The sequence below is a fragment of the Chelonia mydas genome, chromosome 4 (assembly GCF_015237465.2).
Source record: "Chelonia mydas isolate rCheMyd1 chromosome 4, rCheMyd1.pri.v2, whole genome shotgun sequence".
Lineage (NCBI taxonomy): Eukaryota > Metazoa > Chordata > Testudines > Cheloniidae > Chelonia > Chelonia mydas.
Genome location: NC_057852.1, coordinates 40993203 through 41010777, shown reverse-complemented (window position 1 = coordinate 41010777; position 17575 = coordinate 40993203). Strand labels below are relative to the sequence as shown.

General features: G+C 42.9%; 1 protein-coding gene across 1 annotated transcript in view; it reads left to right on the top strand.

The window, feature by feature from the left end:
* The window catches only part of TNIP3 (TNFAIP3 interacting protein 3), a 109464-nt gene that overhangs the window by 72235 nt on the left and 19654 nt on the right, over nucleotides 1-17575 (top strand). The window contains exons 6-11 of the mRNA XM_043545299.1: nucleotides 1068-1133; nucleotides 2421-2552; nucleotides 7500-7628; nucleotides 11665-11784; nucleotides 14798-14923; nucleotides 16695-16748. Of these exons, the coding sequence (XP_043401234.1) occupies nucleotides 1068-1133; nucleotides 2421-2552; nucleotides 7500-7628; nucleotides 11665-11784; nucleotides 14798-14923; nucleotides 16695-16748 (627 nt within the window). The remainder of the gene's footprint in view (nucleotides 1-1067; nucleotides 1134-2420; nucleotides 2553-7499; nucleotides 7629-11664; nucleotides 11785-14797; nucleotides 14924-16694; nucleotides 16749-17575) is intronic.

Sequence of the window (17575 nt, the reverse complement as noted above, 5' to 3'; positions counted from 1 at the left end):
TTATTGCGGGGGCTGACTCCTAGCAAATTGGGAATGTTTCTTTTTGTGACCATCCTAAACAGTGATCCATGTGTGCCGGATGGTTGCAGTATTGCCACCCGTACTTCTGCCTTCGGAGCTGGGCAGCCGGAGAGTGGCAGCTGCTGGCTGAGGGCCCAGCTCTGAAGGCAGCAGTGCAGAAGTGAGGGTGGCAAACCCATACCATGCCCTCCTTACTTCTGCGCTGCTGCTGGCAGCGGCGCTGCCTTCAGAGCTGGGCTCCTGGTCAGCACTGCCGCTCTCCGGCTGCCCAGCTCCGAAGACAGCACTGCCACCACCAGCAGCGCAGAAGTAAGGGTGGCAATACTGCGACATCCCTACAAGAACCTTGTGACACCCCCCTAGAATCCTTTTGGGTCAGGACCCCTACACTTACAACATTGTGAAATTTCAGATTTAGATATCTGAAATCATGAATATGATTTTTAAAATCCTAGGACCATAAAATTGACCAAAATGGACCATGAATTTGGTAGGACCCTATTTTGATAAAAGCCAATCCCTTTTCACTTTATATATGGAAATAGTCTTGCTAAACTCAATGGCACTTTCATATGAGTTAGGCAAGTGGGGTTTGCAACATCTAAAACACCTATCGTATGTACCTGGCAAGATACAGTGAACTATAAACAAGGAAAAAAGTGTGTGTAACTTCAGAAGGGAATTGGGAGTGGTAGTTTATTTGCATTGCTACTGTGTTTAACATGAGTCACCTGCAATTTACTGCATATCAGAGAGATGTAAATGTCGCTCCCTGCCCAACTATTTTGTTGTGGATGGGGAAAGCTCAGTTTATATCTCCACCGCTACTGTATTCCGGAATGCAAATAGCAAAGAAATGAAAGACATGCCACAAAGGTCGACAACCTTTGGACTTTCTCTTCTTGAATGTAAATCGGCCATAGATAATGAGGAGAGTCTGAACACCTTTGTTACCTTCAGGATTAAAAAATTAGTCAGTTTAAACTATCTAATAATGCACTTCAGGCAAGTGTTGCTCACTGAGACTTACTGGTTGATAATTGCAGCTGCTGGAGGTGAACAAGCAATGGGATCAACAATTTCGAAGTATGAAACAGCACTATGAAAAAAAGGTAGGTTTGACTGTTTCTATCTGGCTCTAAAAGTGCCACCAGCTGACAGCAGCCCCATCCTTAAATACAAACTAGACTGCAGGTATAACTTGAAAAATAACATTAAAACATTTGCATTCTATGTCCACCCCCACCCCTCACGTAAAGGAAAAATTGAATGTTTGAACATAAAATAGCAAGTAACGTGCATATGGGTTTTCTGGCAATCAGTTACTGGAGCTGAGGTTCAAAGTGGTCTTTGAAGTCCTGTGGGGATTGTTGTGGTCATCAAAACAAGGGTCCTCACACCCTCCACAAGATCATGAAAACTGTGCCCACTTTAAGCCATGCTTCCCTGAGAATTAATCTACAGGTGTGCAGTATGTGCCAAAGCCACTGGGACTGCACAACCACAGCCCCAAATGCCCCTGTGCCATCCCCTATGCTCTGTTCTAGGTTGGTTTATGAATGACCAGCATGGAGATCCCCTTTTTGGTATGCAGGTAGGGGAAGCTGAAGTTGCTCCACTAGCCCTAATACGTGGGTGGATTTTACCCCATGAGAGGCTATACGGTATAAGGAGCTCCTGTTCTTTTATTTTAAATATATACTGTTACTTCTTTTATTAAGAATTTTGTTAAAACAAGTGGTAGTCTCTTCCTCCCTCCTTTCACATTTCTTTTGAAAACACCATAATTAGTTAGTTAGCAAACTCAGCTGCCTGAGTGTGGTTTCTTCTTTTAAGAAAATAATCATAATTTCCATCAGTGTCTGCCTCTAACTGCCTTATAGGAAAAAGAAATTCCCATTTGTCTTTGGTAGAAAACAAAAATAAAATGTTGATTCCCCCCCCCACCCCCAACCAGCTCTATTAATAGACCACACGGTTCTTTTCTGAATTGCTTATACACAGAGAGAATACCCCCAGTTGGATTATGAGGCACATCTTTGCAGAAGGAGCCCATGATAGGGAAGAAAAAAGAGCATTAAATGTGGGAAATCTTTAGAGGGACTGCTCCTTAACGGATGTAAATTGGCAGCTAAATCATTGGAGCTAATTGGATTTACAGTAGCTGAGGATCTGGCCCAGGGCCAGAGTGCTTAAAAATTTCCATTAGAGAGAGACAAGTATGATTTAGGAGGGGGGGGGGGGTCTTATTTACGTACAAACGGTTCTGGCTCCTTCTCTGTGTCTAGCTGCGTGCTGAGAGCAGGAAGGTTTTGAAGGAGCCTTAGGGATACTACTCCATTCAAGTGTCCTCTGGCTCAATCACGCCCCTGCTGTGAGTGTGTGTGATCATTTTACAGCTTGCAGAAGTGAAAGCGAAACTGGGTGCATCACAGAGGAGTGTCAGCGAGCTGGAGAAAGAAAGACAGCAGAATCAGCAACAGTGTGAGAGGCTGCAAGCCCTGGCCAGAGATGGACTGCTTCAGGAAGCGGTAGGAGGATTGCACTTTACCTACTTGATTGTATGTGTCCATAGAGTTGCATGGGGTTTGCTCTAGTAAGAGATACAGCGTAGGATGAATTACACCAGTGAGATAAGAATAGAGTATCGGGGTTCCTTGTCTGGTGGTGTTATGCTTCTGAGGAGGCGGTAGATCGGAGATCCATCTCTAGAAATGCAAGTGACTCCCAGTGGCTGTGTCACTCCAAAAGTTGGCAGAGGCTTATGAATAGAGCAATAGAGCGGGGCGGGGGGAAGCATACTGATATGATTGTACACCTGTCCCCTCTCAAACAGATCTGTAAGTGGGTGAATTTTCTTTATGCTTAATAAAAGAAAATGCTGAAAATATTCTCTCCAAACTGGGTGACTGGGCAACAAAATGGCAGATGAAATTCAGTGTTGATAAATGCAAAGTAATGCACACTGGAAAACATAATCCCAACTATACATACAAAATGATGGGGTCTAAATTGATTTTTACCACTCAAGAAAGAGATTCTGGAGTCATTGTGGATAGTTCTCTGAAAACATCCATGCAAAGTGCATCGGAAATCAAAAAAGCAAACAGAATGTTGGGAATCATTAAGAAAGGGATAGATAATAAGCTGGAAAATATCATATTGCCTCTATATAAATCCATGGTATGCCCCCATCTTGAATACTGCCTGCAGATGTGGTCGTCCCATCTCAAAAAAGATATATTGGAATTGGAAAAGGTTCAGAAAAGGGCAACAAAAATGATTAGGGGTATGGAATGGCTGCATATGAGGAGAGATTAATAAGACTGGGACTTTTCAGCTTGGAAAAGACACGACTAAGGGGCGATATGATAGAGGTCTATAAAAATCATGATTGGTGTGGAGAAGGTAAATAGGAAGTGTTATTTACTCCTTCTAATAACACAAGAACTAGGGGTCACCAAATGAAATTAATAGGCAGCAGGTTTAAAACAAACAAAAGGAAATATTTTTTCACACAATGCACAGTCAACCTGTGGAACTCCTGGCCAGAAGCTGTTGTGAAGGCCAAGACTATAACAGAGTTCAAAAAAGAACTAGATAAGTTCATGGAGGTTAGGTCCATCAATGGCTATTAGCCAGTGTGGACAGGAATGGTGTCCCTAGCCTCTATTTTCCAGAAGCTGGGAATGGGCATCAGGGGATGGATCACTTGATGATTACCTGTTCTGTTCATTCCCTCTGGGACACCTGCCAGTGGCCACTGTCAGAAGACAGGATACTGGGCTAGATGGACCATTGGTCTGACCCAGTATGGCCATTCTTATGTTCTTACTGTAGGAATTTAAAGGGGAGCCTTAACTGCTAGATACATACACAAAGTGCTTAAGGATAATTTAGGGTAGTAAATATATGTGTGTGTTTAACAGAGCACATGTTGTCAAATACATATACAAATATTTAAAGAGCTCTTTAACTTACTACTGTTAGGCCCAGTCCTGCAAACACTATCTGGTATAGTGCTGACTACTCTGAGTAGTTCAATAGTAAACACACTATGTCCTGTAATATGTGTTTCCTAGCTCAGGTTCTAAGGGTATGTCTACACTGGAAACTTCCAAGTGCTTCCGCGGCAGCGCTTTGAAGTATGAGTGTGGTCACGCGCGAACGCTGGGAGAGAGCTTTCTCAGTGCTCCTGGTAATCCACCTCAATGAGGAGCCTGTTTACACTAGCACTTTAAAGCACTCAGACTTGCTGCGCTCAGGGTGGTGATTTTTCATGCCCCTGAGCCAGCACGTTAGAGCGCTATAAAATGTAAGTGTAGACATACCCTTAGACTCGAAGTCAGGTCACGGTTCTGTGTTTTTCATGCAAAACATGATGACATGAGACACTGACGCAGTTGGAGGAATGCATCGCTTCCACTTTACCTGTATTAATGTTTGCTATTGGCTGCCATAAGATAAACTCACATCTTTGTATGTAAAGCTTTTCATCTCCTCTTTTAACGTTTCATTGGTAGTCTGTAGTCTTAGGCCCTGATTCAGCAAGGTCCATGAGAGAATCCTTCTGTGATGAAGTGGTCCAAAGAATGAAAGAGCTGGAGAACCATTGGATTAAAGGATGTACAACACAGTATGACAACTTGGCAGCATCCTTCATACAAACCTCAGATAGTCTGCAGAATTAAAATAAAACATACATAAAGTTTTAAATAGATAGTAGAAGGAGAGTAGCATTAAAAGGGTGTTATCCAGGGACAAAAAGATATATTTTTCCAGTGGGATCTGAAAATGGATAGTTCAATAAGGCCAAGAGATGAAAGGCTTTCCTAGATAACCAACCGCTGCAGAAAAGGTTCTCAGAGCAACAGTGGTGAGGGTGAGTGAAGGGACAGAAAGGAGTTCTGTGTTTACATGAGAGAGAATGTGAGGAGAAGAGCAGGGAGAGGGGTAGGGGACAAAGAGTTGTTCTGGAGCAAGTCTATGGAGGGTTTTAAAACAAGGATGGCAATTTTGAACTGGAATCTGAACTGACTAGAGAACTAGAGGAGGTTGGTTAAATGAGGTAGTGAGATGGTTGTGTTCTTTTGTATGTATCAGAAGGGGAGACCCAGCATTTTGCATTTGTTGGGATTTAGGAATGGGTGAAGCCTTAGAAATAATAGTAATTGTCGAGGTAAGAAGAGATGAAAACATTTATAAGGATTTTTAGGAGTTTTATAACTTAAAAAAACCCAAACTCCAAGTTTACTCATGTATCTGTAATCAGGAGATGCTCTGCTAAAATTTACACACTTTTTTGACGAAATTAAATGTTCCAACTAATTTGGAGTATGGTGATGGAATGTAGCCTCGTTATCAGGAAATGTAAGCCTACAAAGTGCTTTTTCAGTGGGTGGATGTGCACTTTAAGATTTATCCTTTTTTTGTGGGCATTTTAATACCATATAAAACACAGCAGCTGACTGCACTGAGGCACACCTGTTGTACATAAGAATGGGTTTTATGGCCACCAGTGTGCTTGAACACACTGGGTTTAGGTTTGTTGTAGTTTGTTTCATTATTGCCCAAAGCAGCAGACTTCAGAAAATCTCTTAATTTTATTTCTCCTTTTGTACAAGAAGCCCCAAGTTTTAAAATTAAATTAGAAAAATGTCAAAATGAATCTGATCTAACTCAGTCTGACAAAAGCAGCTAGTGAGGAAAGTTTTAACCCTTCAGAGCAATGTGGAGAAGCTTGTCCAGTACTGTCACTCTGGGAGTTGGATACTGATCTCACCTCCATTTAGCTGTAAATCCACACAGTAACTGCATTGAAGCCAGTGGTGTTTTACGGTCAGACATCAGTAAGACTGCAGATGTAATGTGAAAACAGAATTGGACTGTATATTTAATGTGCCAGTCATGTTAATCCCTACAATGCTACCTTAAAAATAACATGGTAAAAGTGCTGTCTTAATTAGGGATACTTTCCTTAATTGGGTAATAGTTAAGTGTGGTCATGCTCCACTCTGCACAGCTGGGTTGGGGGTAAAGGTAACTTTAAGCTACTTTGATGGCTCCCTGATCCTGGAGCAGGCTGGGTGCTGATTCAGCCTCTCTTGCAATGTAGAGCAACCTCAAGTCTGCTCTTAATTGTCACCTGCTACAGGAACCATTTCATTAGCCAGGGATTGCTGGAGCACTACTGCCCTCCAGCCTGTGCTGGGGATAGGGTTGCCAGCTTTCTTCTTTGCACAGAACTGAACACCCTTGCCCGGCCCACTTCCCTGCCCCTTCCCTGAGGCCCTGCCCCTTCCTCACCCAGTCTCTGAGGCCTGGCCCCCCACTCTCTCCAGCTCCCTTCCCTCCATCGCTTGCTCTCCCCCACCCTCACTCACTTTCACTGGGCTGGGGCAGGGGGTTGGGATGTGGGAGGGGATGAGGGCTCCAGCTGGGGGTGCTGGCTCCAGGGTGGGGCCAGAAATGAGGAGTTCAGGGTATGGGAGGGGCTCCGGGTTGGGGTAGAGGGTTGGGGTGTGGGAGGGGGTGTGGGGTCTGGGAGGGTGTTTGGGTGCTGGAGGGGGTTCCAACCTGGGGCAGGATGTTGGGGTGCGGGGTCTGGGAGGGAGTGAGGGTGCAGGGGGGGGTTCCAACCTGGGGAGGGGGTTCAGGGTGTGGGCTCCGGCCGGGCAGCGCTTACCTCAGGCAGCACAGTGAGGCTAAGGCAGGCTCCCTGCCTGCCCTGGCTCCACACCGCTCCTGGAAGCGGCCGCCATGTCCGGCCCCTAGGCGGAGGAACATCCAGAAGGCTCTGTATGGTACGTGCTGCCCATGCCTACAGGCGCTTCCCCCCCGCAGCTCCCATTGGCCATAGTTCCCATCCAATGAGAGCTGCGGGGGCAGCATGTGGAGCTTCCTTGATCGCACCTGTGCCTAGGGGCTGCAGGGACATGCCGGTTGCGTAGCCAGGTCAGGCAGGGAGCCTGCCTTAGCCCCACTGCGCCGCCAACAGGACTTTTAATGGCCCAGTCAGTGGTGCTGACAGGAGCCACCAGGGTCCCTTTTCGACCAGGCGTTTGGATGCCTGGCAAACCTAGCTGGGGACACCGCCTGGGCTGGGGACTATTATGGGGGACTATTATAATGTAGAGCTGGAGTAATAATCTCTCTGCAAACTCATCTGTTTTGATGCCTGGCTTCAAGGCCCCTTTGTGCAACCCGACTACATGAAGGGGTCAGGATCTGGGCTGGTATGTTGTCTTTTTTTCTCATCATGTGAGTAGGCAGCGCAGCGCAATCTCAGCACATTTTATAGCATCAGGCTCCAGCAACCCATTGTTTTTCCTGCTGCTTCTCCTTCCAGTAGTTTGGCACAATTGCTTTGGATAACAAAAGTGCAACACATCTGCCAGACAGCAGATAGTCTGAAAACATACTTGAAATTTTTTTTCGTCTGAACCTTATCAACATTTCTCTCTGTTTTTACATTTCAGAATGAAAAAGAAGTCCTAAATGAAGCATTGAATGAACTGAAGGAAGAGAACAAGCTTCTGAAGGAACAAAAAGCTTCAGTGACCAAAAAGAAAGAGTACTATGAATGTGAAATAAGTCGCCTCAACAAGGTATAGACAGAGACAGGTGTCAGATGGGAAACATTGCTTTAATATTTTTTGTATCTTTGACCTGAATTTATTTCAAGGGACTTTGCTGTTGGATAATGCCAAAGTGGAAGACCCTGAATGTTGAAAATAGGGCGCTCTTCTCTCCTCCCATATTGCTCATCTGCTGCGTTGCTGTGGGTGCACAGTAGTGGAACGCTTATCACTACTGTGGGGAGCTATGGTTAGTGGAGACAGGAAAGGGATTATCTAAGCCCACCCTTACAGCCAGCTGCTATTGACAGACAGTTGCACTAAGAAGGGGAATGTAAATTTCCTATAGGCCAGCTTTGGAGGAAGCTTTGGCTTCTCACACACAATCTTCTGTGCTTCAAATTCCAAACCTGACTCAAGCACATTGTGGGTTCCTAGTCATCCTCTTGCCTCAGCAATGTTCATTTCTCAAATTCTTCTATCTGACATCGGCAGTCTCTTCCCTCCGCTCTCTCCTCTGATCCCTAACCCATGTCGCCCCAGACATAATCCCATTCTCCCCCTTGCAACATTACTCCCTTCCCTGCTCAGCTTTATAGGGTAAAATCCTGGCTCCAGTTGAAGTCAATGGCAAAGCTCTTTTTTACTTTATTTCACCACAATCTTTCTGTCCTGGCACCCAACCACCTTCCTTCTCTTGCCTTACAGCTCAGAATCCAAATCCTTTACACCAGACAGCGCCCAGTGAAATGCTGTTTTTAAAAAGGGGGGAATGTAGTAAATGTTGAATTAAGAGATCACAGAAAGGCAAGATGTGTTTTCTAACAATGTACCTCTTGGTAAACCACAAAAGCTTCCTGAGGAAATATACTGCTCTTAAAAATTACTGTGACGTAACTTTGAGTGATGCATAGGCTAAATTCAAAGCAAGGAAAATGCATGTTGCCTTGTAAAAGAATTTGACTGAATTTGTGGTCTCTCTAGCTGTCTCCGAAATGCATTGACCGGACTCACACAGGAACTTTGTGTGACTTCAGCTCCGAAGGTCTATTCATAAAATAATTTACTGGAACATATTGTTCTGTTTTGCTAGGGTCTTGTAGTGTGGTTGGGACTGAGGAGGAGGGTGGGAAATATACTCATTTGGGAAGAGCTGTGCTGCCAGTGAGATACCTGTTGCTCTATAATACAGAACTCACTGAGTGAAAGAGAGAATTGTTCTTTCTGGCTTACCTTATATTTGGATTCTTCTATAACTGTTTCACTAATGTACATAGAAACTGTTGTCCACAGTATTACCAGCCCGATGGATTCAAAAATTGAGTTAGACTGCGCCAAAATCATGAGATTTAAAAAATAAATGTTCTTTTTATTCGCTTTATGTTTTTTCAAGCCTTCAGAGTTCACATTTTCCAGCTTTTTCTCCACACAATGATGTCTAGAGACTTTGGGGAGGGGGGGGAAGCTGAGATTCTCACATCATCTCGTGACTCCAGGAGCTGGGCCTTTAAGAAAAGCACCCAATATCATGAGATTTGTTCTAAAATCACAAGAATTGGCAACTGTTCATAATTAGAAATAAAGAAATTAATTGATAAATAGAGAAGCAGAGACTTGTGTTGCAGACAGCATAAAAACAATCCTTCCAGATGGCTTGAGAAGCAGTGTTGCCGCATATTTTAGATTGTAGCTTAATACATAAACAGTAGATTTCTTCCACCCTCCTTTTCCTCCTCCTCCTCCAGGTACTATAAAAATGAGAACTGTTGAGGGCCACAGAATAATCTGTGAATTCTCCTAGTGGATCAGCACAAAATTATTTACAGCACACATGTATAATTCTGATATACTAGGAAAATTCACAATGTTCTTCCAGTTCATCTCCTCCACTTCCACCTGTATTTGTGGTGAGCTGATCTGGAGCTAGCACAGATCTGTGACATAAAGTATGTTGGAATTGTTGCCACCTAAAAAACTAATCGAAGTTTTTATTTTAAAGGTGTATATAAAGTCAGCAGAGTTAAAATGGATATGACAAATAAGCTTTATAAGCTAGGTGACTGATTTATAAAAGGAGACAGAAGGCATAAAATTCAGTGCAAAAAAATCAGAGAAATGGGGAAACAATACCTCATCAAGGAACAATGAAATAAGGTCATCTTTGAATCAGAGAGCCTGAACCATTGTGTGCAACAAGGCACAGGTGGATACCACATGCGTAGGGGGGGGAAATAAAACCAGATTTCATTCACATTCATCCCAAGCATCTATACTTAACAAATCATACGTAAAAGAACGGGTTTGACTGGGCACAGACCAGGAGAGTGTTTTAGCTTTCAAATGTGTTGTGATCCCATTAAGCTTTACAGAGTCTCTTCCCTGCCTCCCTCTATCCCACCCCCAACTTGTAATTAAATTTTATTTTAACAGGAGTATATCTTGCAGAGAATTAGGACATACTGCTCTGCTCAGGCTGGGGGTTGCCATAGATATTTGGCTCTCCATTAATTTTATTACTTGTACACAGTAGCGAAATATCATTGCAGAAATAGAATGGTCCAGAATAACACTAACTCAGAGGGGCAGGCTGCCCCATGAAGTGTGATACAATATAGAGAATCTACAAGTTGACCAGCTGCATATATTTTTATACTATCTCATCTTTACATCCAACCTTATTCACACAACCGTGCACATATATTGTAATGTGCTCCTCTCAAACGCCACAACTATTAGGACAGTACTCAAGGTAGCTCAGCAGTTTGGATTAGATTAAAAGTCCTCTCTCCTCTTTCAGTTTCCTCCTTGGGAGGCTATAGGTTATAACTATAGTTATACTCTCACTATTTCATGGAAGACAAGGCACATAATATTAACCTTTGGGTTACTATGGCCATATGTGCTTTTGGAATTCCTTGTAACTCCTGCTCTGCCCACCCTCTGTCTCTCTAAATTGGTCTTCCCTCCCTTATGACCTTGGATGGGAGCTGCCCAACAGGAGGTCACTTCAGATGGACTCTACTGAGCATTCTGAGAAAATTCAGAGACATCCACATTAGGGAGTGGTTCCTCTGTGGACTCCTGGGGAGCCTTTTGATAGTTGTCTGTTTGATGGTCACTCTAAACAGTTCAGACAAGGAGAGAAGTCTGAAACAATTACCAGGAATTATATATTTTAAAAATGCATAATGTTGAGCATGGGGGGTCTCCTCGGCAGAGGTTGAGATGGGCCGACACCAAATGGCAAATGGCCATGTCAGCATAATAAAGCAACCTGACATTTGTTAGCTGGTGATAAGTCATAGAGAGTGAGGAGAAACAATAGTTTTAAGATGATTCCAAACCCATGAATAATTTGAATACAGTAATCTCAAAAAAACAATGTAAGGGAAGTAATGCAAAGTATCATAGCAGGGTTGGACTGAAAAGCAGAGCAGCAGTAATATACTGGTGTAGTGTGTGTAATCATGACTCCCTCTAGTGGCTGGCCATAGGGACTATGCAACCTCCTGCATGCCAAGAGATAAAGGAGTTGGAACTCATGCCGTACAAATGTGTACTTTTCGTGCTTAAAGGTCTTTGGTTCAGTCCATGCTGTAGCCATTATTTGCTAAATACTGTAATGGCTAAATGTTTTTTAAAAAATGTTTAGTTTTGGGAACCCATCTTTAGGAACCTACATTTTTTTCCCCAAAATTTTCTCTAGGCTTTCCAAAACTCTGATTTTCACAGGCAAAGGCACTGGTAAATGTAAATTGGATGGACCTCCAATGGCTCGATTTGAAAGTGCAAATGCTACTTATGAATGCAATCTAAGCACCGAGTCTCCCAGAATGATAGTGTCCCAAACCTAGAAGCTGGAATGTAGTCGCTTTGAAAATTTGGGTAATTAAATATTAGTCGCACAGTTTATATACCACATGAACTCTGTGACAATTATAAATGCAGTCAAAAGCAATTCATGACTTGCTTGAATCTGTTCAGTCAGAGATGCCAACACTGTAATGATTAAAAAGGAATTAATCTGATGTGGTGAATCCAAGTCTGCAGTTACATGTTGTTGCAGGCCCTCCTGGATGCATTGCAAAAGCAGTGCCCGTCCTTTCTTGTGCCTCATTTGGATAAGGCTGACAGGAACTGCACCCATGAAGAAATGAGGACCCAATTGGAAGTGCTCAGACAGCAGGTGAGAATGCCTGGAAGTCAGTCTGACCGAGTTTAACACTGTACTATTTTCCCCCCTTTCTCCTAAGAACTGTGTTCTGGTTAACTTGTTATCCTGATTTTGAAAGGAGGAAGCAGTCTGGCTTTAGTCCAGATAAAATGATGCTTTTAAGATCCTGTTATCACAGTGGTATGCATTGTCATTGGATGAAATTCAGTCCTGAGGACCAGCACAAGGTCTGTGACCATGTGGGGACGGGGATGTGGGCAGTTAGACCTACTGGTCAGAGCCAGGGTCAGAAGCCAGAAACGAAAGCCAGAGTCAGAGCTGGGATTTGGATCACGCCAAAAGTGGAGCCAGAATCAGTGTCAGGAGTCACACTGAGGGTTGTGACTGGAGTCATAGTCAGAGAGCTGTGCTAAGGGTCAAGCTGAAGCCAAAATCAGAGCGTAGTATCGAGGATCAAACCAGAGTCAGGGAACAATGCCAGGGTCATACCAGAGTCAAGAGTTAGGATCCAGTTCAGCAGCAGATCAGGAGTTTTTTCAGTTGCTCAGACAACTTCCTGTGCTCCTTCTGGCTTAAGTCATGTGTTTGGGCCAATTGCTGGAGCTGGACATCTGTTCCAATCAGGAGCTTCATGAGCAGAGCCTCTAGTGGTCCAGGGTCCTGTTAGCCCCCATCCCTACTAGTTCTGGAGTGCTGTCAGTTAGCGGCGGCTGTCTGGGCAGTGCTTGGGGACCTGCAGGCCCAGGTTTGAGATATGCAATCCCTCACATTATCACTTAAAACATCACATAAGGCTTATGTCAGATATAAGAAGGTCATAGGCATTGTGCTACTATCTGTACAGGACTGAATTTTACCATAATGAATTATATATGTCAAGAGTTATTGATTAGTCTGATATTGATCTCTTGCATTCTGCCTGTGCTCATTTCTTGTGAGCTGGCACTGTATTGAATTATATAAGAATCCTGTTCTTGGAAAACCAGGATGTCGCACATCTCGGTATTCTAGTCTCTCAGAAGAATGGTGCAGCACAAGCAGACATAAATCACAACCTGCATATTGGCTGCAGAGAAAACTCTGCTGTTAGAGAATCTGGAGGTTATCAGTATTACAATCATCATTTTGAGAAATGGATATGATTTTCTTTGGTTTGTTTTCTCTCTATCTAGGAATAGAGAGGGATAGGTCAGTTTAAACTCACCTGAAAAGTACCTAAATTTTTAAATTTTAGGTCTGTCATCCTGTACAGTGTTAGGCAAAGTTATTGAAACACAAATAGACATGATCAGAAGATACATGGGATAAAATACTTGTTTCTGTCACGTATGACCAGTTGAGCCAGACTTGACTCTCTAATATAATGTATGCCACATGCTGGGGAGCAGAATCTTGTACTTCATTGTGCTGTAATGGGTTACTTCATTCTGCTAGACAATAAAATAGTGTACACCATTTCTCAAAATCCTCCTGTGGGAACTGAAATGTAGCCGGTCAGTTTTATTAATGTATGTTTCTAGTTGTAGATGTCAGTATAGTCATTCTGGACCTTACACAACATGAAGGGGGACAGAAGAGTTGTGTGGAGGAGGATCAGGGATAGGCATCTATATGATATCATATCTCCATTGCTTAGCCATCTTTGGCCCATCCCTGGCTGGGACAGAAGGGCTAAGCTCTGAACAAGAAGAGGGGAGGGGCAAAGGAAAAGGGAGAAGTGGGGTGTGGTGGGAATACACAGTCTATGTAACACCCCCTCTTCAGGGCATCAGAACTTATAATGCAAAGGGGTATCATAAGTCACTCCACCGTGAACTGTAGCACAATCTGCTCTCCCAGAGTTTTAACAGATCATGTGGTTACCTGGCTGTCAGGGTGAAGATGACAGGACCGATTGCTATACAGCTGGTGCTGTGGAGGGGTGATGGTTGATCGTAGATGGGCTGAAACATATAGGACATGGTTCTCTGCAGGAATGCCTGCTGTGCTCCCTCCCAAGGTGCTACAAGCTGACACTGGGCATGCCTCCTTGAGGGGACAATATGGTAGAGCTGATACTCTGAAAAGGCCTTTTATGCACAGCTTTATGCAGGAAGAGAACCGATAGGCTTACATGCACTGGCAGAAGTGTCTAAAGAGCATTGCTGGTGTTGCCAGCTATATGTAGGTAATGCAGGTAGTGATTTACAAGTTATCTTGTTTCATTTTCTCTGGTTCAGTTGATGGCATTTCTTCACTGAACCAGAGAAACAGCAGTAATATTAACTTGTGACTTAAGTGCTGCATGTATAAAAATGCTGGCTGGTTCATAGCAAAAACATTTTTAATTCATGGTGCATCAGGTGAGGGATCATTGAGATGCTTCATGGGTCCCAGCTTACCTCTGGCCTATCATTCTGTTCGAGTAGTAAGCTCAGTTTTATATATCCTCATGTTAGCATTTCAGGGACTATCCCTTGCAAGGTCCTGAATACCGCCTGCATAGTAAGAACCAGCAGATTCAGCAGTGGAAATTGAAGATGCTAATCATTAGAGGTCGTTGGAAAATGGGGAAACTTAAAATATTTGTCTCTTAAACCGGCATTTGAATCATCTTGAAGAATCCACGCCCTTAATATTTGGAATCTTAGTGCTAATCACGTCTAAGGCAGTCCCCAAGCAAGCCATTCAAATATAGCAATATTCCACAAATACTGAGATTCTGAATTATTTTTGAGTGGGATCACATGCCGATAAACAGAGTAAGCAAGTGTGACTAAAGCTAGGAAAAGCATGGAAAAAATGTTGAAGGTAGATATATAATAGAAGGGATCAGTCTAAAAAGTGCTCTGTAAATTAGCAGTTACTTGTCGCTTAGTTTGTAAAAATGACACAGGAAATGTAGAATACCAGTGAGAGTTCCCTCTTAGGATGAATTCTGTATGTGTTTGGAATGTGTTTTTAAAAAACAAAAAAGAGTAATGGAAACCTTGGATCACTGTAGTGCTATCACAACACATTTCATAAATAACATTAATAATTTCAGGTACAGATATATGAAGAAGACTTTAAAAAGGAGAGATCTGACCGAGAAAGACTTAATGAAGAGAAGGAAGCACTGCAAAAACTTAATGAAAGATCACAGTCCCAACTGAACAAGCTGAATTCTCAGGTATGATTGAAAGAAAGTTGCCATTGCCAGCACATGTGCATTTTATTTTTATTTTCTCACTCTCCATTCAACCCAAGACTTTTTGACTTCCTTTAATTGACATTGGATTTTATTTGAGGTCACCACGTGGGATGAAATCATTCTGAAGCAATGTTGTAAAGAGATGAGAAATGATGAGAGACTTCTTCCAAATTAAGTAGATGGAGTGTCTTATTAAAAAGGGTGTTCAGTATCGCTTAAACCACAGTCCTTTTGTCTCTCTCTTTTTATTTGTTTTGTTGGCATGCACTTGATATAAGAAATGCAGCCTCGTTCCCAAACTTTGAAATAAAAAATGTGTGGCCCCAAGTCCTGCTCTATTACAGAGACCTGAGTGTCGAGACAGTGGTGTTACTCCAGAGGAACCGAGAGCAGAATTTGTCCTCGTTCCGATTAATAGAGCAGTCTGAACTGAGTCGTTCCGTTTGTTGGGAAATCCTTTTTTATCTCCAGTGTGATGTCAGTGTTCTGAGACGGGAGAAGCTGAAACGAAATCATGGCACGTACAAAATACTGAGCTTTCACAATCTCCTCTAAAAATAATGAAACCGCAAGGCTTCTCTGTGACAGAAGTTGAGCAACATTTTGCAATAAGTGGCAAGTCATTATGGAATGTACTCTGCTGTTCTATCATCCCTCTGGACTTCCTTATTCAACCACAGAAGTATTAGCTGATTCTTAACCAACCCACGTAGCAGTACTGTAGACACTGGATTTTACTGGAGCATAAGAAGCAAGGGATTGATACCCGATAAGGTACTTGAGTGCCTACTGGAGAGGTGTTGAGTGCCCATGGCTCCCATTAACTTCACTGGGAGTTGAGGGCATTTAGCCCTCCCAGCAAGTGTTCAGCATAGCACAGAATAAGGCCCCAAATGAGAGAATATTATTAAAGATGTATGGCACAGAAGGCAGCATTTCATTTTAATGCAAAATTGTTAATGATGCTACAAGTAGTTTCAGAGTAGCAGCCGTGTTAGTCTGTATTCGCAAAAAGAAAAGGAGTACTTGTGGCACCTTAGAGATGTATATAAATCTCCCTGCTGTATTTTCCACTGAATGCATCCGATGAAGTGAGCTGTAGCTCACGAAAGCTTATGCTCAAATAAATTTGTTAGTCTCTAAGGTGCCACAAGTCCTCCTCTTGCTACAAGTAGTGCCATCCGGGGCATTCAAGCACATGGGAATAGCATGGACATCCTTAGTATGCTACCCACGCAGTAGACGTTGGGTATTTCTGTGGAGGAATGACATTTTAATCAGCTTGGGAATGTTTTAAAGAGTTCAGGTGGTTTTAAAGCCATTTCTCTCATTGATATTTGTGCTATGGTAAATCCCAGCCGGGAGTAGAAATGGCTGCATAGAGCTTCCTTCCAATGGTCATAGGAGGGTATGACAGCCCTTCACTTCAGTGTTGGGAGATCACTCTAAAACACCAATATGTGGGGGAGGGGGAACCACCTACTCCTCTCCAGTGATGTGATCAGGGATAGCAGAGGCATTCTGTGTCATGCACACACAAAGTAGTTTCTTGTAGATGGCTCATGAGCCAGTGAGGATCTCATCATAACATGCACATACTTGGGAGTTGTTCCAGCCCCAGTGCTGTAGAAGCTCCAGTGTATGTGTAATGCGTGGTGTCTTCTGTGATTAACTGACAGTTGTGTTGGAAGCAGCTTTGGGACAGGCAGTCAAGATGGTTTATCAAAGTGAAAATTGTATTTCTCCACAGATAAAAGCATGTTGGCGAGAAAAAGAACTTCTAGAGAAGCAATTAAAGCAACAGGTGTGTGTGTGCCTCTTCAGTACTTTGTGTTTTGCATTTACATTAAATGTTTCAAGGCTTCTGTGAGCTAGTAGAGTAAATCCCTACTTCTAAACTACTCATCTTTCCTCCTTAAGGGCCAGATCCTTCAGCTTTTATCTGTCTTGTACCACCAAAGTCACTGGGACGATACATGAGAGTAAAGGCTGCAGGATCAGCTCTGAAAGCATTCCATAATAATAAACTCTTTGCTCCCCATAGAAAACTTTCTCTACATATATGGCGGTTGCTACAGGCATGCTATCCAATGAGCAAGTTTCACTACATCAGAGTTCACTAGGGATTAAATTCACCCATTTGCAGAGGCTCAGCACAATGCCTGTGTACTCTGAAAGCACCCTTTATAAGCATGTTTCACTGTATTAACTCTGGCCCAAATTCACTCAATAAAGGGTCTGTGATTGATTTGATAATATTTGTGAGGGTGCGTGACAAGTGATAGGTATATCAGTGCAAAGTACTTATTTGATTGGGCCAATTTGTGAGGTGCTGACTCCAGCTTTTACTTTTTTTTTTTTTTTGGCTCAGTCTTTACCAAAGCATATTTCCATTGACTTCATTGGGCTTCAGTAAAGCCTGAGCACCAACAGAGCAAAAACTGTGAGGACCTCAGGATTTGGCTCATTACTATCTATATTATTTATTAACCAGGTTCCATGTTAAGCAAGTCTGCATGTGGTTAGTATTGGTTGAACAGTGAGTGCTACTACAAGAGATAAAAATGTCAGTGTTTGCAAGGTAGGTATCAAATACTTGATGCAACAGAAAAATTTCAGTGGTGCTTGGCA